General features: G+C 37.2%; 2 protein-coding genes across 8 annotated transcripts in view; one reads left to right on the plus strand and one right to left on the minus strand.

Annotated features, from left to right (window-relative positions):
• Nucleotides 1-13,156, plus strand: part of hec (calcitonin receptor hector) — a 106,171-nt gene extending 93,015 nt beyond the window's left edge. For all 3 annotated transcript variants that reach the window (XM_070209973.1, XM_032440685.2, XM_032440686.2), the window contains 7 exons: nucleotides 9,823-9,913; nucleotides 9,969-10,060; nucleotides 10,127-10,253; nucleotides 10,323-10,424; nucleotides 11,240-11,358; nucleotides 11,982-12,055; nucleotides 12,117-13,156. In XM_070209973.1, the coding sequence (XP_070066074.1) occupies nucleotides 9,823-9,913; nucleotides 9,969-10,060; nucleotides 10,127-10,253; nucleotides 10,323-10,424; nucleotides 11,240-11,358; nucleotides 11,982-12,055; nucleotides 12,117-12,496 (985 nt within the window). In that variant the 3' untranslated portion in view covers nucleotides 12,497-13,156. The remainder of the gene's footprint in view (nucleotides 1-9,822; nucleotides 9,914-9,968; nucleotides 10,061-10,126; nucleotides 10,254-10,322; nucleotides 10,425-11,239; nucleotides 11,359-11,981; nucleotides 12,056-12,116) is intronic.
• Nucleotides 13,157-19,621: 6,465 nt separating this feature from the next.
• The window catches only part of fne (found in neurons), a 29,287-nt gene continuing 21,510 nt past the window's right edge, over nucleotides 19,622-27,398 (minus strand). For 2 of the 5 annotated variants that reach the window (XM_070209983.1, XM_032440690.2), the window contains exons 2-7: nucleotides 24,254-25,900; nucleotides 23,370-23,414; nucleotides 23,054-23,311; nucleotides 22,752-22,995; nucleotides 22,242-22,286; nucleotides 19,622-20,688 (exon numbers count right to left, since the gene is read on the minus strand). In XM_070209983.1, the coding sequence (XP_070066084.1) occupies nucleotides 20,364-20,688; nucleotides 22,242-22,286; nucleotides 22,752-22,995; nucleotides 23,054-23,311; nucleotides 23,370-23,414; nucleotides 24,254-24,452 (1,116 nt within the window). In that variant the 5' untranslated portion in view covers nucleotides 24,453-25,900 and the 3' untranslated portion in view covers nucleotides 19,622-20,363. The remainder of the gene's footprint in view (nucleotides 20,689-22,241; nucleotides 22,287-22,751; nucleotides 22,996-23,053; nucleotides 23,312-23,369; nucleotides 23,415-24,253; nucleotides 25,901-27,398) is intronic. The other 3 variants (XM_015169980.3, XM_032440691.2, XM_002057093.4) reach the window with 3 other exon arrangements.

Here is a 27,398-nt window from a genome sequence, read left to right on the forward strand (position 1 = left end):
ATTTTTTGCTTAATATCTCGGGTAAATAATGTCTGATTTTGAAATGTTATACCTTTTTGAATGCGTACGGATCCCTACCATCAATTGGCATTCAAACAAATCAATCATTGATGGGTTGAAAAATGTTGTTGACAAAAAACCGATTCGTTAGTAAATTCAACCTTTTTGATGATTTTTTGGAATATTTCCGTCAAATAATGTCCGATTTTGGAATTTTATACCATTTTTGACTCGTAAGGATCAGTTCGATCGATTGGCATCAAAAAAAGGAAATCCAAAATTTTGACGCAAATCGACAAAATGGCAAGGGGTTACATCACGAGTTTTTTCAAAATTGAGGTCGGTCCGAAGATCGAAACTTTTTCGATGATTTTTTTTTTAATATCTCGTGTAATAGCTCCGCGCGGAGATATGACGTTCCAAAACGACATAACTCCGCGCGGAGATATGACGTTCCAGAACGACATAACTCCGCGCGGAGATATGACGTTCCAAAACGACATAACTCCGCGCGGAGATATGACGTTCCAAAACGACAGAACTCCGCGCGGAGATATGACGTTCCAAAACGACAGAACTCCGCGAGGAGATATGTCGTTCCTAAACGACAGAACTCCGCGCGGAGATATGACGTTCCAAAACGATAGAACTCCGCGCGGCGATATGACGTTCCAAAACGACAGAACTCCGCGCGGAGATATGACGTTCTAAAACGACATAACTCCACGCGGAGATATGACCTTCCAAATCATCAAGATTTTTTTCAAAATCGAGGTCGGTGCGAAAATCGAAACTTTTTCGATGATTTTTTGCTTAATATCTCGGGTAAATAATGTCTGATTTTAAAATGTTATACCCTTTTGAATGCGTACGAATCCCTAACATCAATTGGCATTCAAACAAATCAATCATTGATGGGTTGAAAAATGTTGTTGACAAAAAACCGATTCGTTCGTAAATTCAACCTTTTTGATGAGTTTTTGGAATATTTCCGTCAAATAATGTCCGATTTTGGAATTTTATACCATTTTTGACTCGTAAGGATCAGTTCTATCGATTGGCATCAAAAAAAGGAAATCCAAAATTTTAACCCAAATCGACAAAATTGCAAGGGGTTACATCACGAGTTTTTTCAAAATTGAGCTCGGTGCGAAAATCGAAACTTTTTCGATGATTTTTCGCTTAATATCTCGGGTAAATAATGTCTGATTTTAAAATGTTATACCCTTTTGAATGCGTACGGATCCCTACCATCAATTGGCATTCAAACAAATCAATCATTGATGGGTTGAAAAATGTTGTTGACAAAAAACCGATTCGTTCGTAAATTCAACCTTTTTGATGATTTTTTGGAATATTTCCGTCAAATAATGTCCGATTTTGGAATTTTATACCATTTTTGTCTCGTAAGGGTAAATTCTATCGATTGGCATCAAAAAAAGGAAATCCAAAATTGTGACACAAATCGACAAAATGGCAAGGTGTTACATCACGTTTTATTTTCAAAATCGAGGTCGGTGCGAAAATCGAAACTTTTTCGATGATTTTTTTTTTAATATCTCGTGTAATAGCTCCGCGCGGAGATATGACGTTCCAAAACGACATAACTCCGCGCGGAGATATGACGTTCCAAAACGACATAATATCTCGGGTAATAAATCCGCGCGGAGATATGACGTTCCAAAACGACATAATATCTCGGGTAATAGCTCCGCGCGGAGATATGACGTTCCAAAACGACATAATATCTCGGGTAATAGCTCCGCTTGCAGATATGACGTTCCAAAACGATATAACTCCGCGCGGAGATATGACGTTCCAAAACGACATAATATCTCGGGTAATAGCTCCGCTTGGAGATATGACGTTCCAAAACGACATAACTCCGCGCGGAGATATGACGTTACAAAACGACATAGTATCTCGGGTAACAAATCCGCTCGGAGATATGACGTTCCAAAACGACATAATATCTCGGGTAATAGCTCCGCTTGGAGATATGACGTTCCAAAACGACATAATATCTAGGGTAATAGCTCCGCTTGGAGATATGACGTTTCCAAACGACATAACTCCGCGCGGAGATATGACGTTCCAAACCGACATAACTCCGCGCGGAGATATGACGTTCCAAAACGACATAACTCCGCGCGGAGATATGACGTTCCAAAACGACATAATATCTCGGGTAATAGCTCCGCTTGGAGATATGACGTTCCAAAACGACATAATATCTCGGGTAATAGCTCCGCTTGGAGATATGACGTTCCAAAACGACATAACTCCGCGCGTAGATATGACGTTCCAAAACGACATAATATCTCGGGTAATAGCTCCGCTTGGATATATGACGTTCCAAAACGACATAACTCCGCGCGGAGATATGACGTTTCCAAACGAATTAGCTCCGCGCGGAGATATGACGTTCCAAAACGACATAATATCTCGGGTAATAAATCCGCTTGAAGATATGACGTTCCAAAACGACATAACTCCGCGCGTAGATATGACGTTCCAAAACGACATAATATCTCGGGTAATAGCTCCGCTTGGATATATGACGTTCCAAAACGACATAACTCCGCTTGGATATATGACGTTCCAAAACGACATAACTCCGCGCGGAGATATGAAGTTCCAAAACGACATAATATCTCGGGTAATAAATCCGCGCGGAGATATGACGTTCCAAAACGACATAATATCTCGGGTAATAGCTCCGCTTGGAGATATGACGTTCCAAAACGACATAACTCCGCGCGGAGATATGACGTTCCAAAACGACATAATATCTCGGGTAATAAATCCGCGCGGAGATATGACGTTCCAAAACGACATAACTCCGCGCGTAGATATGACGTTCCAAAACGACATAATATCTCGGGTAATAGCTCCGCTTGGATATATGACGTTCCAAAACGACATAACTCCGCTTGGATATATGACGTTCCAAAACGACATAACTCCGCGCGGAGATATGACGTTCCAAAACGACATAATATCTCGGGTAATAAATCCGCGCGGAGATATGACGTTCCAAAACGACATAACTCCGCGCGGAGATATGACGTTCCAAAACGACATAATATCTCGGGTAATAGCTCCGCTTGGATATATGACGTTCCAAAACGACATAACTCCGCGCGGAGATATGACGTTCCAAAACGACATAATATCTCGGGTAATAAATCCGCGCGTAGATATGACGTTCCAAAACGACATAACTCCGCGCGGAGATATGACGTTCCAAAACGACATAATATCTCGGGTAATAGCTCCGCGCGGAGATATGACGTTCCAAAACGACATAACTCCGCGCGGAGATATGACGTTTCCAAACGACATAACTCCGCGCGAGGATATGACGTTCCAAAACGACATAATATCTCGGGTAATAGCTCCGCGCGGAGATATGACGTTCCAAAACGACATAATATCTCGGGTAATAAATCCGCTTGGAGATATGACGTTCCAAAACGACATAACTCCGCGCGTAGATATGACGTTCCAAAACGACATAATATCTCGGGTAATAGCTCCGCTTGGATATATGACGTTCCAAAACGACATAACTCCGCTTGGATATATGACGTTCCAAAACGACATAACTCCGCGCGGAGATATGACGTTCCAAAACGACATAATATCTCGGGTAATAAATCCGCGCGGAGATATGACGTTCCAAAACGACATAATATCTCGGGTAATAGCTCCGCTTGGAGATATGACGTTCCAAAACGACATAACTCCGCGCGGAGATATGACGTTCCAAAACGACATAATATCTCGGGTAATAGCTCCGCGCGGAGATATGACGTTCCAAAACGACATAATATCTCGGGTAATAAATCCGAGCGGAGATATGACGTTCCAAAACGACATAACTCCGCGCGTAGATATGACGTTCCAAAACGACATAATATCTCGGGTAATAGCTCCGCTTGGATATATGACGTTCCAAAACGACATAACTCCGCTTGGATATATGACGTTCCAAAACGACATAACTCCGCGCGGAGATATGACGTTCCAAAACGACATAATATCTCGGGTAATAAATCCGCGCGGAGATATGACGTTCCAAAACGACATAACTCCGCGCGGAGATATGACGTTCCAAAACGACATAATATCTCGGGTAATAGCTCCGCTTGGATATATGACGTTCCAAAACGACATAACTCCGCGCGGAGATATGACGTTCCAAAACGACATAATATCTCGGGTAATAAATCCGCGCGGAGATATGACGTTCCAAAACGACATAACTCCGCGCGGAGATATGACGTTCCAAAATAACATAATATCTCGGGTAATAGCTCCGCGCGGAGATATGACGTTCCAAAACGACATAATATCTCGGGTAATAGCTCCGCGCGGAGATATGACGTTCCAAAACGACATAACTCCGCGCGGAGATATGACGTTTCCAAACGACATAACTCCGCGCGGAGATATGACGTTCCAAAACGACATAATATCTCGGGTAATAGCTCCGCGCGGAGATATGACGTTCCAAAACGACATAACTCCGCGCGGAGATATGACGTTTCCAAACGACATAACTCCACGCGCAGATATGACCTTCCAAATCATCACGATTTTTTTCTAAATCGAGGTCAGTGCGAAAATCTAAACTTTTTCGATGATTATACCCTGTACCCATTTAAAATGGGTATAAGGGTATATTGTATTTTTGCAAGATCCAAATGTATGTAACAGGCAGAAGGAAACATCTCCGACCCCATAAAGTATATATATTCTTGATCAGCACCAATAGCCGAGTCGATTTAGCCATGTCCGTCTGTCTGTCCGTCCGTCCGTCCGTCCGTCCCTCCGTCCGTCCGTCCATATGTATGAACGCAAGGATCTCAGAACATATAAGAGCTAAAGACTTGAAATTTTAGATGTAGGTGCTCCTAGTGCCTGCGCATATCGAGTTTGTTTCCGATAATCGATAACTTACTCCGTTTTCCAAGCAATCGATATCGATATCCTGTTTTTTGGGAAATTTTGGTAAATAATAAGAGCTAGAGTCCCCAAACTTGACATGTAGCTTCTAAGATAGAATATATATATGCATTTGATGTTGGAAGAAGAGATATGACGTTCCAAAACGACATAATATCTCGGGTAATAGCTCCGCGCGGAGATATGACGTTCCAAAACGACATAACTCTCCGCAGAGATATGACGTTCCAAAACGACATAATATCTCGGGTAATAGCTCCGCTTGGATATATGACGTTCCAAAACGACATAACTCCGCGCGGAGATATGACGTTCCAATCATTGATGGGTTGAAAAATGTTGTTGACAAAAAACCGATTCGTTCGTAAATTCAACCTTTTTGATGATTTTTTGGAATATTTCCGTCAAATAATGTCCGATTTTGGAATTTTATACCATTTTTGTCTCGTAAGGGTAAATTCTATCGATTGGCATCAAAAAAAGGAAATCCAAAATTGTGACACAAATCGACAAAATGGCAAGGTGTTACATCACGTTTTATTTTCAAAATCGAGGTCGGTGCGAAAATCGAAACTTTTTCGATGATTTTTTTTTTAATATCTCGTGTAATAGCTCCGCGCGGAGATATGACGTTCCAAAACGACATAACTCCGCGCGGAGATATGACGTTCCAAAACGACATAATATCTCGGGTAATAAATCCGCGCGGAGATATGACGTTCCAAAACGACATAATATCTCGGGTAATAGCTCCGCGCGGAGATATGACGTTCCAAAACGACATAATATCTCGGGTAATAGCTCCGCTTGCAGATATGACGTTCCAAAACGATATAACTCCGCGCGGAGATATGACGTTCCAAAACGACATAATATCTCGGGTAATAGCTCCGCTTGGAGATATGACGTTCCAAAACGACATAACTCCGCGCGGAGATATGACGTTACAAAACGACATAGTATCTCGGGTAACAAATCCGCTCGGAGATATGACGTTCCAAAACGACATAATATCTCGGGTAATAGCTCCGCTTGGAGATATGACGTTCCAAAACGACATAATATCTAGGGTAATAGCTCCGCTTGGAGATATGACGTTTCCAAACGACATAACTCCGCGCGGAGATATGACGTTCCAAACCGACATAACTCCGCGCGGAGATATGACGTTCCAAAACGACATAACTCCGCGCGGAGATATGACGTTCCAAAACGACATAATATCTCGGGTAATAGCTCCGCTTGGAGATATGACGTTCCAAAACGACATAATATCTCGGGTAATAGCTCCGCTTGGAGATATGACGTTCCAAAACGACATAACTCCGCGCGTAGATATGACGTTCCAAAACGACATAATATCTCGGGTAATAGCTCCGCTTGGATATATGACGTTCCAAAACGACATAACTCCGCGCGGAGATATGACGTTTCCAAACGAATTAGCTCCGCGCGGAGATATGACGTTCCAAAACGACATAATATCTCGGGTAATAAATCCGCTTGAAGATATGACGTTCCAAAACGACATAACTCCGCGCGTAGATATGACGTTCCAAAACGACATAATATCTCGGGTAATAGCTCCGCTTGGATATATGACGTTCCAAAACGACATAACTCCGCTTGGATATATGACGTTCCAAAACGACATAACTCCGCGCGGAGATATGAAGTTCCAAAACGACATAATATCTCGGGTAATAAATCCGCGCGGAGATATGACGTTCCAAAACGACATAATATCTCGGGTAATAGCTCCGCTTGGATATATGACGTTCCAAAACGACATAACTCCGCGCGGAGATATGACGTTTCCAAACGAATTAGCTCCGCGCGGAGATATGACGTTCCAAAACGACATAATATCTCGGGTAATAAATCCGCTTGAAGATATGACGTTCCAAAACGACATAACTCCGCGCGTAGATATGACGTTCCAAAACGACATAATATCTCGGGTAATAGCTCCGCTTGGATATATGACGTTCCAAAACGACATAACTCCGCTTGGATATATGACGTTCCAAAACGACATAACTCCGCGCGGAGATATGACGTTCCAAAACGACATAACTCCGCGCGGAGATATGACGTTCCAAAACGACATAATATCTCGGGTAATAAATCCGCGCGGAGATATGACGTTCCAAAACGACATAATATCTCGGGTAATAGCTCCGCTTGGAGATATGACGTTCCAAAACGACATAACTCCGCGCGGAGATATGACGTTCCAAAACGACATAATATCTCGGGTAATAGCTCCGCGCGGAGATATGACGTTCCAAAACGACATAATATCTCGGGTAATAAATCCGAGCGGAGATATGACGTTCCAAAACGACATAACTCCGCGCGTAGATATGACGTTCCAAAACGACATAATATCTCGGGTAATAGCTCCGCTTGGATATATGACGTTCCAAAACGACATAACTCCGCTTGGATATATGACGTTCCAAAACGACATAACTCCGCGCGGAGATATGACGTTCCAAAACGACATAATATCTCGGGTAATAAATCCGCGCGGAGATATGACGTTCCAAAACGACATAACTCCGCGCGGAGATATGACGTTCCAAAACGACATAATATCTCGGGTAATAGCTCCGCTTGGATATATGACGTTCCAAAACGACATAACTCCGCGCGGAGATATGAAGTTCCAAAACGACATAATATCTCGGGTAATAAATCCGCGCGGAGATATGACGTTCCAAAACGACATAACTCCGCGCGGAGATATGACGTTCCAAAATAACATAATATCTCGGGTAATAGCTCCGCGCGGAGATATGACGTTCCAAAACGACATAATATCTCGGGTAATAGCTCCGCGCGGAGATATGACGTTCCAAAACGACATAACTCCGCGCGGAGATATGACGTTTCCAAACGACATAACTCCGCGCGGAGATATGACGTTCCAAAACGACATAATATCTCGGGTAATAGCTCCGCGCGGAGATATGACGTTCCAAAACGACATAACTCCGCGCGGAGATATGACGTTTCCAAACGACATAACTCCACGCGCAGATATGACCTTCCAAATCATCACGATTTTTTTCTAAATCGAGGTCAGTGCGAAAATCTAAACTTTTTCGATGATTATACCCTGTACCCATTTAAAATGGGTATAAGGGTATATTGTATTTTTGCAAGATCCAAATGTATGTAACAGGCAGAAGGAAACATCTCCGACCCCATAAAGTATATATATTCTTGATCAGCACCAATAGCCGAGTCGATTTAGCCATGTCCGTCTGTCTGTCCGTCCGTCCGTCCGTCCGTCCCTCCGTCCGTCCGTCCATATGTATGAACGCAAGGATCTCAGAACATATAAGAGCTAAAGACTTGAAATTTTAGATGTAGGTGCTCCTAGTGCCTGCGCATATCGAGTTTGTTTCCGATAATCGATAACTTACTCCGTTTTCCAAGCAATCGATATCGATATCCTGTTTTTTGGGAAATTTTGGTAAATAATAAGAGCTAGAGTCCCCAAACTTGACATGTAGCTTCTAAGATAGAATATATATATGCATTTGATGTTGGAAGAAGAGATATGACGTTCCAAAACGACATAATATCTCGGGTAATAGCTCCGCGCGGAGATATGACGTTCCAAAACGACATAACTCTCCGCAGAGATATGACGTTCCAAAACGACATAATATCTCGGGTAATAGCTCCGCTTGGATATATGACGTTCCAAAACGACATAACTCCGCGCGGAGATATGACGTTCCAAAACGACATAATATCTCGGGTAATAGTTTGGAAACGTCATATCTCCGCGCGGAGTTATATCGTATTGGAACGTCATATCTCCGCGCGGAGCTATTACCCGAGATATTATGTCGTTTTGGAAACGTCATATCTCCGCGCGGAGTTATGTCGTTTTGGAACGTCATATCTCCGCGCGGAGCTATTACCCGAGATATTATGTCGTTTTGGAACGTCATATCTCCGCGCGGAGATATGACGTTCCAAAACGACATAACTCTCCGCAGAGATATGACGTTCCAAAACGACATAATATCTCGGGTAATAGCTCCGCGCGGAGATATGACGTTCCAAAACGACATAACTCCGCGCGGAGATATGACGTTTCCAAACGACATAACTCCGCGCGGAGATATGACGTTCCAAAACGACATAATATCTCGGGTAATAGCTCCGCGCGGAGATATGACGTTCCAAAACGACATAACTCCGCGCGGAGATATGACGTTTCCAAACGACATAACTCCACGCGCAGATATGACCTTCCAAATCATCACGATTTTTTTCTAAATCGAGGTCAGTGCGAAAATCTAAACTTTTTCGATGATTATACCCTGAACCCATTTAAAATGGGTATAAGGATATATTGTATTTGTGCAAGATCCAAATGTATGTAACAGGCAGAAGGAAGCATCTCCGACCCCATAAAGTAAATATATTCTTGATCAGCATCAATAGCCGAGTCGATCTAGCCATGTCCGTCCGTCCCTCCGTCCGTCCGTCCATATGTATGAACGCAAGGATCTCAGAACATATGAGAGCTAAAGACTTGAAATTTTAGATGTAGGTGCTCCTAGTGCCTGCGCATATCGAGTTTGTTTCCGATAATCGATAACTTACTCCGTTTTCCAAGCAATCGATATCGATATCCTGTTTTTTGGGAAATTTTGGTAAATAATAAGAGCTAGAGTCCCCAAACTTGACATGTAGCTTCTAAGATAGAATATATATATGCATTTGATGTTGGAAGAAGAGGGTTCAGGGTATCCCCTAGTCGGGAGCTCCCGACTAGAACCTTTTACTGGTTTACTCTTGTACGCATGTCTGCTATATGGTTAGGTGCTTGGAGACTGGTTCATGGTTCCGGCATCCGGTTAGCAATCAGACCTGGTCCAACTATACCAACTGTGTGGACTATGAGGATTTTCAGGTTAGTCACCGTGCATCCATATCAAAGCCGTTCTCAAGGTTGATTTGCTTTGCAGTTTCGGCAATTTGTGAACGAGCTGTATGTGAAGGGCTATGCACTGTCGCTTCTGGCGCTGTTCATATCGATTGTCATATTTCTCGGCTTTAAGTACGTACGAGCTGGGCAAGTAGCCAGGCTAGCGTATGATGCTGATGCTGATGCTCTATCCTACAGATCCTTGCGCTGCACTCGCATCAGGATACATGTGCATCTGTTTGCATCCCTGGCCTGCACATGCATCGCCTGGATACTCTGGTACCGTCTGGTCGTTGAGCATACCGAGCAAATAGCCGAGAATCCGGTAAGTAGCCACAGCTGATGCTCATCCCATTATCCTTATACAATAATGCTTTAATTTCATGTTTTACAGCCCTGGTGCATTGCACTCCACTTGGTGGTGCATTATTTTATGCTTGTCAACTACTTTTGGATGTTCTGCGAGGGTTTGCATCTGCACTTGGTTCTGGTTGTGGTATGTCTTGGATGGAGCCTGGCTTGGGGCCTGCCTCTTCCTTTACTTTTCCATTTTCCATCCATTCACATGCAAATCGCTGTAATTGCTGCACAAGTTTGCATAGTTTACGAGCAACTGCTGTGAATTCCTGATGAGATTTGCAGCCGCCTCAATTTATGTGAAAGCATCTCTCAAGCATTTTCCTTTCTTTTTTTTTTTATTTTTACGATTTGCAACTGTTCCGCCATCGTCATCAAATTGAAATTGCAAATGTCAAGTGCCATCGGGAATTTGTATTATATGCCCTCTCGAGCAGATCCTATATGAAATATTGTTCGAATTTCGTTTTTTATTAAACCTAATTAAAACTGAGAACAACTAGTTAAGGTGCATTCATTAAAGTTCCATTAATCAAAGTTTTCATCGAAACTGGATTCGCTTGAAACTGAATCAGACTTTTCACATTTTACCATAATCAGATTTTGCTTGGAACCCGTTTCACATGGGTAGTTCTTTTATGTTTCTCACCAAATATAATTACTTGTTTGTTCGCTTTGATAGAGATTCATTTTTCCTTAAACCTAATTAAAACTGCAAACAATTATATTTTGTATGAAATTGGCTCAGACTTACCTGAAAATGTTAATTATTCACATTGAATCATAATCGGATTCCACACAAATAGTTCTTTCAATAGAAGCCCTTCCATTTCTCAGCGAATATAATTACTATACTTTTTTCCCACTTAAGCTTTAGGTAACACCGTATTGTAGGGTATTCATTATTCTACTGACCAAAATAAGCTTTCATTGACTAATGCAGTTGTCTTGCAGGTCTTTGTCAAGGACACGATTGTGATGCGCTGGTTCAAGCTGCTCAGCTGGCTGTTACCTCTCCTGTTTGTACTACCCTATGGCGTTGCCAGACATTTCAGTGCCAACGACAATGCTCAGTAAGTAATGATGACTAGGGCTTATTCAGATCAGATATACGAAAGCATATGTAGACTGAAAATGCGGGTGAAGTTTTATCCGAAGTTCCACATGAAATCTTAAACAATAGGCATTCAGCTATTTACGAAAATTTCACACTTAACTGTGGAAAACTAGTGGAAAGTGAACACAATATATATTTTTTCCGAACATTTAAAGCATATATGGGCATATTCCAAAAACTAAAAATGGCTGTTGAAGGGTTTTTATACGTTTTAAGCAAGTTTTTCAAACGAACTAAGTAAAACCTTAACAAAATGCATTTAGTGATATTCGAGATTCCACACTGAATTGTGGAATATTAGCGGAAAACGTTTGTATTACATTTTAATGTACTTCAAATTGGGTATTAATTCTAATGTTGACTTATTCAAATGCTCAAACTTACTTTTCCAGCAGTGTCTTAATTGAAATAAAGTTTAACTTTAAGATTTCATATAGTACATGAGTTGCCCACATCTCGAAGATGTAATTAGTCTTTAGCTAGAAAATTTACAACTTGCTCTAATATTATGGATACTAAGAACGCATCAAATTTTAGTAAAAGAATTAAAGTAAAATATTGTTGATACTGCTTTCACAGCTGCTGGATGAATGACAGTTTCTACTTGTGGATCTTCTCGGTGCCCATTACCCTCTCGCTGCTGGCCAGTTTCAGTAAGTATTAACTGACATTTACGACTATCTATCAACATGCTAGCCAACTCTTTCTTTTTAGTCTTTCTTATCAACGTGCTGCGGGTGATTGTGCGCAAGTTGCATCCACAATCGGCACAGCCAGCACCGCTGGCCATACGCAAGGCGGTGCGTGCCACAATTATTTTGGTGCCACTTTTCGGGCTGCAGCACTTTCTGCTGCCCTATAGACCCGACGCTGGCACCCAGCTGGATCGATTCTATCAGCTGTTGTCGGTGGTGCTGGTCAGCCTGCAGGGCTTCGTTGTCTCATTTCTGTTCTGTTTCGCCAATCATGATGTGACCTTTGCCATGCGTACTCTGTTGAACAAGTTGATGCCCACCTTGGTTGCACCGCCGCCGGCCGGGAGTAATACTGGACAATTGGCAACAACCACGCCGAGTCGCGAGCTGGGCGTCTAAACAAAGGCACTGCACCGTGCAGACCCTGGAAATGGCCCAGCTGCGCTTCTAAGTACCAACACGTTAGACCAGTGAGATCCAAGGCGATGCCGCTTGGCGCATGCTGAACTCCAGATGGTATTGCAGGCATATCAACATTAGAACGGCAACCACAGATTGTTTGTACTTAATGTCTTGTCTATTATCCATATAAATGTAGCTATACCCATTGTTTTCCTAATTTTATTCTAGCAGTAGTACATTTTTTTTTAATAGATTTTCCAAAACTTAGAGATTCACGAAAATTCGCATACGTACTCCATGTACCTACATGACAAATGTTTGTGCCAACAAAGATTGCAAAATATATATACACAATATAAAAGCTATATATATTTATACACATATAATCGAGTGTTATTTAAACATATTTATATATATTTGTCTATTATCAGCAGGCATGTTCCAAAATCCATTACGTATTTCCTTCGGGTTCCTTTTGAAGGGCAACCGGCTCCCAAAAGCATGCTATAAAAATTTGATTTCTCTGTAATGTGCATTTTTGGAACATGCAGATACAGCATGTTAATTGTATTTATTTATTATAATACTTACATATTTACTCAATCAAGATACAAATTTTAAAAGTATTTACTGGAAATAAACGATGTTATCAGCAAATCAAAAGCGTTTTCCTTGATAGATCGTTAAAATATATAACAAAGTTAAAGAAAAACTATTACATTGCTGAAAATCTCAAGGTGAGATTGTGGGGAATATCAGACTGTGAGGAAGAGCAGCATGTGGGTACAAAGACGGAATAGTCTAGAGAGAGAAAGGGAGACAGAGAGAAGGGGAGTAAAAAAAAGATATTGCACAAGGTCCAATACATACAGAAAGAACGAGAGAGAAAGAGAGGGAGAGATACCCTGCGCAAAACATATGAAACAACTAAGAGAGAGAGATGGCGATATACAGCGCAATATATATGGTATGAGAAAGAGGGAGATATAAGGCGCAATACATTAGAAAGTTCGAGACAGAGAGAGATAGGATGCAGCACGCAATACATATGGAAAGAGCGAGAGAGAGAGAGAGAGAGAGAGAGAGAGAGAGAGAGAGAGAGAGAGAGGGAGAGGGAGAGAGCACAATAGTAAGAGAAGAGAGTGCACGGCTAGGAGATATCCTGATTGTCACGTTGAGGTGCCTTCTGCGAATACTCTTGCGGCAGACTGGGAAAATAGTATTCCTTAAAACATCGGTGCTTATAGTCCGATCGTCAATTGGCAGCGCACAATTATGGTACCCAATTATGGTACACTCGCTATAGAATCGAGCTCTTTTCAAAGTATGCAAGAAATGAAATATTAAAAGTCAATAAATACTTACAATATACACTTCATACGAAGCCTACCAACTATGTTTGATAAAAATTTCTTTAAAAAAAAAAACATTAAATCAAAAACTGACATTTGATTTGAATACAAGAATAACTAAAACTAATTAGCGCTTATTACTTTTTTCTTGCACTTTATTTCACGTCGTTTTTATTTGTGTGCTTGATTTGTGACTTATTCGTTATATTCATACCATCGCTTGCCGGATTTTTGTATAATTTCTGTTTTATTTTCATATTTTTTGTTGATTTTGTTGGTTTTTATTTATGAAAGAGCAAAAGAGTGTGGAACAAAACTAATACATGGTAATACAATAAAATACAAATACAATAATAATTATAATTACAATTAATAATACATACATACATCCATATCAATTATAAGTATGTACGAGTATAGTTAAATTCTTGTAATAAGTTATATAATAATCATATATGCATCTAAATGTGTGTAAATCTTGTAGTTATATCTAATTCTTGTTGATCTTCGCCACGTGGCGATTCATCTGTATTCGGTATATCCAATTTGATCTAAGTATGCAAAAAATGTTTCATAATCCTCACATGTTCCCAATCATGTTGCAGTTGCCACAAAAATGCATCATGTTAACCCACTAGCATAGAGCTCTATGTATATACAAATATGCCTAATTGTAGATGTAGTACGTATGGCTTGATTATAGCACTTGAATACTTAAGATCTCTTTATAGGGCTTACATTAGCTGTTTAATTTGTTCAGGCTTGGGGGCTTCTTTTGGATACTTGATGTTTTAGTCATTCAAAGCAGAGACAAATGTGGAACCACTCCAATACATGTAGAGGCATGGATCAGACAATTTTAAATGCCAAGCACAATACAATATAATATAAGATAATGTAACTATAATATAATATAAATATGTTGAAAGTTTTTGGTAAGTTTGGTAAGTTGGTTAAGATGTGGTTAACTAAGTTGAATACAATGCAATAAATATGTAAGTACAAGTTTTGTGGGGTATACAAAGTAATACATATATCTCCATAGACAATCATAAGTAGCATACATAATCAAATAGTTAATAATCGATTGGAGTGTGTGTGTGTGTATGTGTGTGTGTGAGTGGGAGTGTGCCTGTGTGTATGTATATTTGTGTATACCTGTTAGCAATTTCTTATCTCTATCATGTATCTTCTTAATATATATATATATATTGTTTTATTTTTGCTTATTTAACTGATTTCTTGGAGTTTTTTCTCTTTGGTTTGGGCGCGTTCCGTTGACAAAGCGGCTAAGTATATGTTTAGTTTTTTTTATTTTTTTTTTGTCTCTTTACGATCCGATGTTCATTTTGTTTTAGGTTCATCATCAAATTTATTGCAAATTATTAAACATTTTGTTTTCTGCTTTCTTTATGTTAAGTCAATTCTAAGAACATACATTAAAAGTTATAATTAATCACTGCTTAAATTTAAAGTCGAGCATTGAGCTAGCTGCACCACTGTGCGCCTATCTATGCGATTCTCATGGCATGCAGCTAAGGGCTCGCATAGCTTTTGGGCTGTTTAAACCTAGACCGTGTTTATACGCCTCTGCGTGAGCATCGGCATTTGGCTGATTTCACACTCGTTTAGTATTTGTCTAAGTGCTTATTAACTAAATTGAGTTATCGAACAACATCGACTGTTATCGTTATCGCTTGCTGATCAACATCGAATTGCACAACGGAATGCAATCTATCGTAGTTTTCTATTCTGTTTGTTTTCGCATAGCTCTAATGCTGTGTGCTATTAAAATCCACGAAATGTATCTGTATGTATGCGTGTGGGTGTGTGTGTGAGTGTGTGTGTTAGTGTTGTATATCGTGTAAGTGTTGGAAGTTGTTATGGCTTATGCAAGCGTAGCTCACACTTTTGTGCTTCTTGTCGGACCAAATAAGTAGGCATACGCTTCTATATAACTACTTATGTATTACATATATATATATAAATATATGGAGTATATTTATATATATTTTATTTGTTGGTTTTTAAATATGTATAAATTTGTTGAAATTATTTTAAATGCATTTCATGCTTAGTTTATGATTTTCATTGTTATTCGTTCACAAGTTTTTCAGTTGGGTTCAATATTTTGTTGTATTTTGTTGACTGTACTTAAATTTGTGTTTTTCCTATTCCTGTTTTTGCCAGTGTATGTTTAGTGAGTGCTTGTGTCTATTTGGATGTACCTTATCGCTCCCCATTCGACTGTTTTTTCTGCAACTTAAACATCTTCCTTGTCTTCTTCTCTTTTCTTCGCCTTCTTCTTCTACTTCGTCGTCTTCTTCTTCATCTTCTCAGCCTTTAAATGTACTAATATTCTTTAGCTATATTTAGGTAATTGTATAGCATACACTTATGTGTGCACACTGTGAGTTCTGTGACCGAGTTGCTGACCTTTGAATTTATACAAATGCGCACCTCTAGGCATAGGGTTTTCAGAAAAAAACGAGATTTGTTGGTCTGAAAAATGGTTATTAGACCAGGCAAGTACTTAAACACCGCAAGTTTGGCAATATTTTGAAGATGTGCACTCTGAAGCAATACGGACTAGTTATATGTTGCCAAGGACTGCATATTTTAGAAAAAAATGTGATTCTTAAATCGGAAAAATCGTGAAATCTCTCTTTTAGTTTGTTCTTTAATAAAAACGGAAAACTTTAAATATTGTACTAGAGAAATACTGAAGCTCTTCAATTATCGATCCGAAGAAATATTTAAGGCTCATTTCCAAGGCATTTCGGATTTCGTTCTCTGTCTGAAAGAAAATGCTGAGCATTTGCATTCGACGAAAATAATACCCAAAAGAAACAATGGTAAAAATTACTGAAATTGTGCAAATGTAATTTTCCAAATGATGCAAAAGACATTTCTTGCTTTAACAAATAAAAAGATATCAGGTATTTTGAAGAGCTTTTTGAATATTTTAATGAAATGCATTCTGAAGCATCTAGGCTGACTATCTTGGCTTGGCTTTTGGCTGCAGCCAACTCGAGTCACATCTTAATATTGCTTTCTTGAATAATGACACACAGCCGTGTGGTGTATGGGCCCCAGTTTGGGACCAGCACCTGGCTTATGTGATGGATATTATATTTATTTATGTGTTTATTTATTATTATTTTTGTTTTTTATTTTGTTATTAAATGTAATTAAATCCATTAAGTTCATTGACTTGCTTACACACACACATGCACAATAAGTGAGTATGTATATGTTTAAATTGTCCATAATATTTTTATTTTTTTTCATTTTTCTTGTCGTTTTCTTGGTTATTTTCTATATAGATTCCACTGGCAAGACAAACACATGAACGAACGAACCGGAACTTAAAAACGAACCAATAAATAAAACAAGAGAACAATTAATTTTTGAAATTTCTATATGTACGAGTACACACACACTTGCTACATATACACATAAGTGAGTAGTTCTTCTTTTTACTTTTTTTGTTTTTATTGAATATCGAATACCGTATATCGCGAGCTTTGAGTATTTATGTGCTGCACCCATCTGTTAAGTCTGCTGGGTTTAGTTTTTCGATCCAAAGAGCTCGCTCCTTGACGGGCACATTTGGCGAACTTTTTGGTTGTGTGGCTTGGATATTGGATTAAGTGTTTCTCCGATCTTTGGTATTTTTTGAATGTATTTCACATTGTTTTCACTTTAATGCCTTTGGTTAGTTTGACATGTATATATATATATATATGTGTATGTATATATATATAATATAATGCATGCATGTATATATACTTATTACTCAATATAATAATCAATTTTACTATAAATCTTTGTTTAAAAAATTTTACATCATTATAGACATATATAAGTATATATATATATATATGTACTTGGTGTTTTCAATTTACTGCCACAACTTTTTGTTCTCGCCTCGCTTGAGTTTTACTTGAACTACGTTATTTTTCATCTCTTTTTTTTTCAGAGTGCCCGCTTGCCATGTAGATGTGGCCGTACTTTAAGCACTATTTCGAAAAAAAAGTCTCATTTTAAAAATTGTTTTTGCATTTTTGTTAAATATTTTCATTTTTAGTTTGCTAATTTCTACTGACACACACACATACACACACACACACATTGATTGAAGCGCTACTGAGTACGGGGGAAAAGAACGAGGGAGCATCTATGCAGTAGGCTCACATCTTAAATTTAGTATACTTTGTCGTACGTATGTTAGCTATCTTGTTAGTTAGTTTTGAATGCATTTTCTTACACTTCGAAAACCAGTGTTATAAAACGTATGCATTATTTACTTTGTTTGTTTGACCATTGAAACAAGTTTCAATATTCTCTATTTTTGTTTTAAAATGCGAGTGCTGTTGTTGTATTTTTTGTTTTTAATATGTGTTTTATATGTATGTGTATAACTTGTGGGGGTGTACGTGACCAGGCCGAGCAAATTTCGAGCTGCGGAGGCAATGTTGCCACATTTCAGTTACTTGTTTGTAGCATTTGCAGAGTTGTATTCGAGAAAAGCAAAAACATTGCTTGAAAAAATAAATGGATAGCGGTAAGAAATGAACAAGCAAAAAACGACACACAAAAATGCGCTACAACATTGCCAGTTTTCAGTGCAGCGTTGCGAAATTTCATAGCTGTGCGCCGTTGCCAATTTTCAGCCCAAATAAGTGCACCAGCAATAGCTGTTTCTTTCATTTGTTTTCTGATCTGATCAATCAATCAATCAATGTGTCAATCGATCAGTCAATGCGCAACGTTGCAAATTTTCAGTTGTAAGTGTTTCTGTTTTGTCTTTTGTTCTGATTGTTGTGTTTGCAAAAAAAGAAAACAAATTTTGTGTTTTGGTTTTTGGTTTTTTCTTTGTCGTTCTTTTCGCACAGTTTTTGAATAAGTCACACATTTATTTTATAATAAATATATATATGTATATGTATATATATATATATATATATATATATATATATATATATATATATATATATATATATATATTATTATTATTGTTTACTTTTTTTATGTTGTTTTAGTTTTGTTGACGTTTTGTGTTTTTTTGGTTTTGGTTTTTGGTTTTATTTGTAAGATATAATTATAAAAATGGAATAATAAGTAGGCATAATAATATAATGTAATATAATATAATAAGTTTTCTTGGTTTCTTTACGTTGCGTTTGCACATACAATATTGAATATACTTTGGTTTTTTTGTTTTGGTTTTTCTCATTTTAAGTTAGACGACGACGAAAAAAAATAAGATTAAAACGATTACATATATATAATAATAAGAATGGTTATAAGTATGTATGATGTATGCATGATGTACGATGTACGATGTATGATGTATCGATATTTTGTTGCTGTTGTTGCGTTTCGCGATCGCAATTGATCGGCTTGTACGCGGCTTTTCGGGGGTAGATTTTCTCAAATCAATGCGAATCGAATTGAATCAAATTGAATAGAAGCTTTTAAGTACATATTATAACATTAGTTTAAGTGAATGTAATTAATTGATTAATTAAGTTTAATTAAGTTATGCAAAACGAACACAATACAAATACAAATACAATATAGCATTTAAAGCAGCACATATAGGCTTGATTATACTATATGTACCTAGGTATTCAGAATAAATTCTTTAAAAATTATCATTCTCTTTATATGCGTGTATTTTAATTATATTTGGTTTTCATTTTCTTCATATATGTATATATATATATATATATATATCTATATATATGTGTATATATATAAATATATATACATAAATACTTTTTTTTTGGTTTGCTTTTTCTTTTAGTTGCTTAGTTAAATGAATAAACATTAAATAATTTAGTTACGTAATTTTAATATTCAATTTAGTTAAATATATAAAAAAAAAAAAATTTCAGTTAATTTAAGTATTTTTGTTTTCATTAATTTGATGCATTTCGCTTAGTCAATCTAAAGAGACGTCGTCTCTTGTTTATGCTTTTTGTATTTGTTGCCTCTTTTAAGCTTTGTTTTAGGTATTATTTTTTTAAAGGTATTTATTTTTTGTTTTTAGTATGTTTGTGGTATTTTTTGTTTTTTGTTTTTTTTTTTGTTGTTTGTTGTTTGTTCAATAAACTTAAATTGGTTAAATGATGTAAGTGCTGCGTGTAATTTCCCACAAAAGTAAACATAATAGAATATTTAAATTTTCGCTAAGATTTCATTAATCATTATCAATCAATCAATCAATCATAATAATTTCGTTTAGCATACAAATCAATATAGGTAAAAGCACACACACACACACACACACAGAGTGTGTGTGTTATGGTATGTGTGTGCATTTCAATTATGACTACAACTCGCTGTCAAATGCCATAGTTACTTTCCTTCATCATATTTTTGTGCTATATATATTATACTCGTTCATCGCATAGAGTGAAAGGGAGATTCGATCCAAAAATAATAGATACATTCAGTTTGGTTGTTTCACGAACAGAAATTGGTTGGCTGTCCAGAGATTGCCCTTAAGTAGTTTTGGTTTTGTTTGTCTTAAAGCTAACCTGCAGCACCCGATTGCCCAGTGTATAGCCGTTCAGCGATTGTATGGCCACCACAGCCTCATCGTAGTTGGTCATTGTAACGAATCCGAATCCCTTGCATTTGCTGGTCTGCAGATCGCGTATTACCTTAACCGATTGCACAGCCCCAAACGGGCCAAATAGCTGCCACAGCACATTCTCTTCAGTCTCTGGCGCCAGATTGTAAACGAATATACACCAGCCGGATCCGGTCATTGCATTGCCCGGCAATATCGAATTGGCCAATAGATCACCAGCCAGCGGTGAGTATCTGTTCAGTTCAATAACATGTGATTTGTGATTTCCGATGGAGAGAATTCAAATAGATTAGTAACACACATTTAGTTAATTGATTAGTTAACAATAGGAGTAAAGTACTTGAGATTGTATTCTTTGTTCGATATATATATATATATATATATGATATATATATATATATATCCACAACAAAACGTGTCGTTCCCTCCTGGAGTATAACACTTAGGAAACTATAAAACGCTATGCTGGGTATGCATAAGTATAAAAGATTTTGAATTTGGCTTTGTTTTTTATTTTCATATATACCCTTACAGTTTATTGAGGCGATGGATGGGCAATATCTGTACCTGATAAAACTGTGTCTAACTGATCTATATTCCCTTATAATTTAATTAGACACCCTTTTTTATGATTTATACTCAAATTTGAAGTATTGAAGCACATTACTGTGTTACTCAAATCTATTCAAAATTGGATTAACTTTTTATTTAATTAGTTTCAAAAATTTGCTACGTCTTGGAGGTCTTTTGGTTAATACTTAAAAAAATCAGACTGTTATTATTTTAATATATATTATATATGGCAAACAGACCCAAAAGCTCGCAGATTTCTCTTCTGGAACAGAATTATAAAAAAATTATGCATTTAATTAAAGATTAGATCTATTTGAAGAAAATCTCAACAATTTAACTTTTATGCAAAATAAAAAATTAATGAAGAAAAAATTCTCTCTCTTTTTCTCTCTCTCTCTCTCTCTCTCTCACTTTTGCTCTCTTGACTATCCCATAACCGAAGACGACTGCATCCTCGAGCTGCTCAGTCTGCAAGGGTATTTGGAAATCGGCATGCCGCATTTGCAACAACTTTTCTGGTTTATAATATCATGTGACATGCTTTCATAGTAATTTTGCTGGCCACTATTACACTGTGCTGCAAAAATTTTCATTTTTATGGCATTTTTCTATTCACATAATGCTCCATAGCCCAATTGATTGTTCGGTTAAAAGCACAAGCATGTAATTGTCGCTGGTTTGGTACAAAAAAAAGAAAAACAAAAACAAAACAAAAACAAATAATATAGAAAATATATATATATATATATACGTATATATAAGCAGACTTTCGAAAGGAATGTTAGTTGTTAACATATAACGTATACACAGTGATTAATTAGACTCTAAAATCATATGGGCAGAGGAAATCAAAAGAGTTGAGAATTGATGCATGCGCTGTAACAGAACGGAATGAATCGAAACGTGGCAACAAACACAAGAAGCCGTCATGTGAATGCTAGCTAAGTAATTGAAAGGATATTGTTGAAAGGATATTAAAAAAGTTACGTTAAAGAGTTGTACTTGAAATCATAGGGTATCGGGTATTCGGGTATTATGTAGAACAATTACACACAAACATTAAAGCTAAACATTTAGTATTACAAATTGTATTTCTTTTCTTTTTATAGTAAATCAAAAAAGTAAAACAGCAATCAATATATATGTGTGTGTGTCTCTGTGTCTCTCTCTGTGTGTGTGTGTGTGTGTGAAATGAATAAGTCGAAAAATTCACCTTTGCAAACCCTTGTTAATCGCTAACATGGGACTTTTTCCAATGCTAAAAATGATGAGAAATTTGTTGTTGTCAAAGAAAAAAGAAAACCGAAATATGCCACATAAGAGGTAGTTAAATTAGAAACAAAGTCATGTAAAAGTTATGTTAAATCGATAAGAATATTAAATGAAATTATAATAATATATAAATATTTGTTACGTATGCTCAAATAATATATGTTAACCAAATTGATTTCTAGTTTCTAATTCATTTTTCCAATAATTAAACGCTGCAACCGACTTTGTGGGCGGCAATTTCTTTTGATCCCACACGGACACGGATCGCCCAGATTCCAGCGAACGCATCGGACTCTGTTTTCATTATACATATATATATATATTTATATCTGTACATATATATATATATATATATATATATATATTTGTAAGCATATTGTATAAGCATAGTGAATGGTATATGGCCCCGATCTAACAAATGCTGCATAGGTTTTGAATGGATGCTACGCACCTGATACGTCCGGCGGATGGTAGGGCGCCGGCCAGGCGGCGGGTGGCCGCTGCTGCTTGGGGCGTCAAGTAGGCGGTTAGGGGTGGGGCGATTTGGGCCTTGGCGCTATTGCTTGGATTGTTGGCGAATTTGACGGTTATCGGTTCGGCATAGCCCTTGGGGGTTTTACCGTTTAGCTCCTGAATGGCGCGTTCGGCTTCGTTGCGTTGATCAAAACGTATAAAACCGACACCCTTCGATAGACCTGCGGATCGATTTCGTTATCGTTATCGTTATCGATAATTGCTCATGCAAAAAATTACCAGAAATATTATCACAGAGTATACGAGATGTTATTATTTTGCCAAACGACGCAAACATCCCCTCCAAGTCTGGTTGTGATAGATTTTTCGGAAGACCCGATACATATAAATTAGCACCCTTTATAGATTCTGAGCTTGGACGGGCGTATGATACTTTAATAACCTTATTCTGCAAACGCAAGCCGTTCAGGGTGTTCACAGCCTTCTCAGCATCCTCGGCGCGCACATAGTTAACGAATCCATAGCCCAGGCTCTGACCTACAAACGAGTGTTAATATAAAACTGAACGAAAAAAAATATCTATAAATACACTTACCCTGCTGCAGAGCCGGATTGAGTGCGGTCAATGATGCTGGCAAGACTGTAAAATGAATTTATCAAGTTCGACATGTTATTTAAAATAATGTTAACGATTATGTTAAGCTGTGCATGCTAAATATGATAAGTCACTCAAGTTTATAACTGAAATTATTCGCTGATGTTACAGAACTTCTGTATACTCATTCAATAAACTTTCCACTTAACAGATGTCTAACATAATACTCGCATGTTAGTTACAGTGCGTTTTTCAGCTACAGCCATGTTAATAGTTTTACACTCCTTAACAGCTGTTAACCTTATTCATATATGATATCAGTTAGACATAGCACTAACGGCTTTGCCCGTGCCAAGCTATTTTCCTCAAATTGTAGACATTGCTCTCCTATTCAATCCTTTTTAAATAGTTTACATAGGACTTGTAAAAACGTGGAAAAAAAGGAGCCTTAGCTAAAAGGCTTAAGAATCCCAAGATGTAACATCCGTAATTCCCTAGAAACCTTTTCCCATTTTGCAAATATGATGGTATATGAAAGTATGACTTAGTCTAACCGAAGCACACAACTCAAAGAAGCGTGATCATGATTTCCTTCGCAATATTTTGATGATCTATAATTTGAGTTGCAAAGATGAAAATGTTTATAATGAACAGCGACGCTATTATAAATCTTATCTTAAATACATCTTAACTCAAAGGCAAACAGAATATGATTATAGAAGGTAAATCAGCGACAAGTGCCTTGTAAATTTACCATGAACATGGTAAAATGGCACAAGTAATGATATATATATATATATTTAAAACAAAGTTATGCATGCTCTACGATAAAGTTAAAAACTAATTAGGGAAGTTGAATTATTAGAATATTGGTTAATATTTACCCAAATTACCTGAGACTTTATCACGCACCAGTTTGCAACTCTCCAACTCACCAATGCTTGAGAAGAGCGATCGCATCTCCTCTTGCGTCATGGTTTGTGGCAGATAGTTGACTATCAAATTGGTACGCGACTCATCATTGCTGCCATCCACGGAGCCATTTGCGCTCCCATTCTTCACAATATCCATTGCGTTGGTCATGTTCTCGTCGCTGTTGCTGTTGCCGTTACTGTTAATGTTGCTTTCGCTCTTGCTGTCGCTGGTGCTGTCGCTCTTTCTGTCTTTCTCTTTGCTGTCTCCGGTGCTGTTAATGTTGCAGTCGCTGTTAATGTTGCTGCTGTTAATGTTGCTGTCGCTGATGATATTGTTGTCCGTGGTGCTGTTAATGTTGCTGGCTATGTTGATGATTTTGTTGCTGTTAATGTTAATGTTGCTGTCGCTGATGTTGTTGCTGTCGCTGTTGCTTTCGCTGTTGCTCTCAATCTTGCTGGTAGAGTTGGCGTTGCTGTCAATGTTGCTGTTCGTGGTGCTGTTAATGTTGCTGTTAGCGTTGCTGTTAATGTTCTTGTCGCTGTTGCTGTAACTGTAACTGTTACACTGCTCAATTTCTGCGCTTGGCTATACTCGGTATTTGCTGTTGGTTGGTTGTTTGCTTGCTTGTGCTTAGTATATAATCTCACTGCTTGTTTTGTTACGCTTAGAATATATGTACTTATTTCTTGGTATTTTTTATTTTTTTTAGTATTATTTATAAAGAGCTTTGACTGCGCTTTGCACAAGTCCCGTGAAGTTGTTTGTCGCAAGGTTTTTGTTTATATTTCTGCGAATTGTTGTTGTTTGTTTATGACGTTTGTCTGTTTTTTTTTTTTTTTGTTTTTGGGTTTTTAGATCAACTACGATCGCAAAAAAAAATAGTATTTTATTTAGCTTAAGTTCATTTGTTTTTGTTTTTTGTCTTAAACCGTTCTTTGGCTTTGCTTAAAGTTTAAAATTTAATTTAAATTTGAAGTAATTTGTTTTCTTTTTAATTTTTTGCTTTAGTTATTTTTAGATAAAAGAGTAAATTTTGCTAATGGTTTTGGTATTTCTTTTTTGTTTTTACTTTATCCGTTTTGCTTCGCTCAACTGTTTGCCTCTTGAGTATTTGAGTTAATTTTGTTCGCTTTTATTTATATTTATTTATTTTGTTATAAGTATATATATAAAATTGCAAAAATGCAAAAAGATAGCAATAAATTGTTTGTTTTTGTTTTTTTTTTCTTTGTTTTCTTTTATTTTACTTTTACTAATTTGCGCTTCTTCCGTTTTGTTTTGTTTTTGTTGTTGGAACTTAGTTGTGTTTATAAGAAATATACATACATATATAATATGGTATATGTATTTATTATAATGTTGTTATACGTTTAAATATGATTATTCGTTATATTTGTTGTTGTTCTTCTTCTTCTTCTTATTCTTGTTATTGTTGTTTTGTTATGTTAATAGTTGTTGGTTTTGTTTGGTGGTGTTTGGTTTTTCGCTTTGCTTCGGTTGCAGTTTAAAAATCGTTCTCATCGATTGATTATACTCTTCCTCCTGTTCTCGCCTGTAACGTGTCTCTGATATATGATAAGCCTCTGTTCGATTGCTCGCTCGTATTTTTACTCAATCTGCAAATAGATAGTACACAAATCAGTCTAAATTATCTCACGCTAATGAGCTTCACAAAAAAAAAGAAAAAAAAAAAGAAGTTCAGTCTGAACCCCCACTGATAAGCGCGTTAAGCAGTCGTGTTGGCCGGGCCCCGACGCAAAGAAAAGTCACCCCCAAAGACATTAGGCTAATGCTCAACCCGATATTTGACATATAGTACCTATAGCACACACACACACACACACACACCCCGGCAGGACCAAAAGCCCGAAATCTGTTTATCATCAAGTTTCTTTCTTCTATTTTTTGCCATTCATCTCTTTTTATTCTCATTGTCAGCTGAAAACTTTGCCTAATGGCTTGGAATTTAATTAAATTGTTTTTTTTTTTTTCTTTTTTGTTGTTGTTGTGTGAAATGCGCAATATGCGAGTGGCTCAGCGGCTCAGCGGTTCGTTGGGACTCGCACCACAGTGGGTAAGTACTCGAAGCATTCGGTGCACGTGCACTTTAGCGCCAGCTTTTGCCATGGCTCAGCGCGTTTTGAAATATGAATACCCTGCACAATGTAGAGCTTCTTAGTTTTGAGAAATGCGTCGAAAGAACTTAAATATTGGAAAAACTTATAGCATCGTTTTAAGTAAAAAGTTAAGCATATCAAACAGAATATGTTTCTTAAGTGAACGCATACTATTTGATTTGCATATAAAAATATAATAATAATAATCATTTTGAATTATTAAAATTGAATCATTTTAATAATCAATCTAAGCATATAATTTGAATACATTTTTGCTAAGCCGCATTTTGTATTCAATCTTCATACGAACTCTTTTAATTATTATTGTTTTTTATTATTATTATTATTAGCATTATTATTATTTTCATTGTTATTATTATTAAATTTATTATTATTATTTTTATATATAATTTACATTAGTGAGAAATGTAAAGATAATTTACAAAGATTTCCAGCTTGAAGATTAAAACAATTAAGAAAGTTAATGAGAATTGTCTTTTGTATTACTTGATATTTTTTAAAAACACATAACATATAAAGTCAAACATAGATTTGACCATATAATTTCTACATCCCTTTTCAAATTTGATGTGGAAAATCGAAAACTTTTAATAGGAATTTTGTAATTGAATAGATTTGTCTTTTTAGAATTATTATTATTTTTTTTTTAGAGTTTGTAGCGTATCATGCAGTCGGTTAGGCTGCAGGCCAAATATATTTGGCATGCAATATGCAATTTAGCAAAAAAAAATCGCAAATCAAATCGCATTCAGTTTGCAACTGACTCCAAGAGGACTGCATGCGATTCCAATTGGAAAGAGCGTGCCTGGTTTGGTCCAATTGGAAGCACATTGAGGGGTTGAAATATATGGACACAGACTGAGAGCAAGCGGCACCAGCGAGGCAGAGAGTGAGAGAGAGAGAGAGAGAGGCCGCTTGGGCAAAAGGCAGAAAAAGGACCCCCGTTTTTAGCTAGCTACGTAGATCCTTGTGTGTG

Source organism: Drosophila virilis, chromosome X, assembly GCF_030788295.1.
Source record: "Drosophila virilis strain 15010-1051.87 chromosome X, Dvir_AGI_RSII-ME, whole genome shotgun sequence".
Lineage (NCBI taxonomy): Eukaryota > Metazoa > Arthropoda > Insecta > Diptera > Drosophilidae > Drosophila > Drosophila virilis.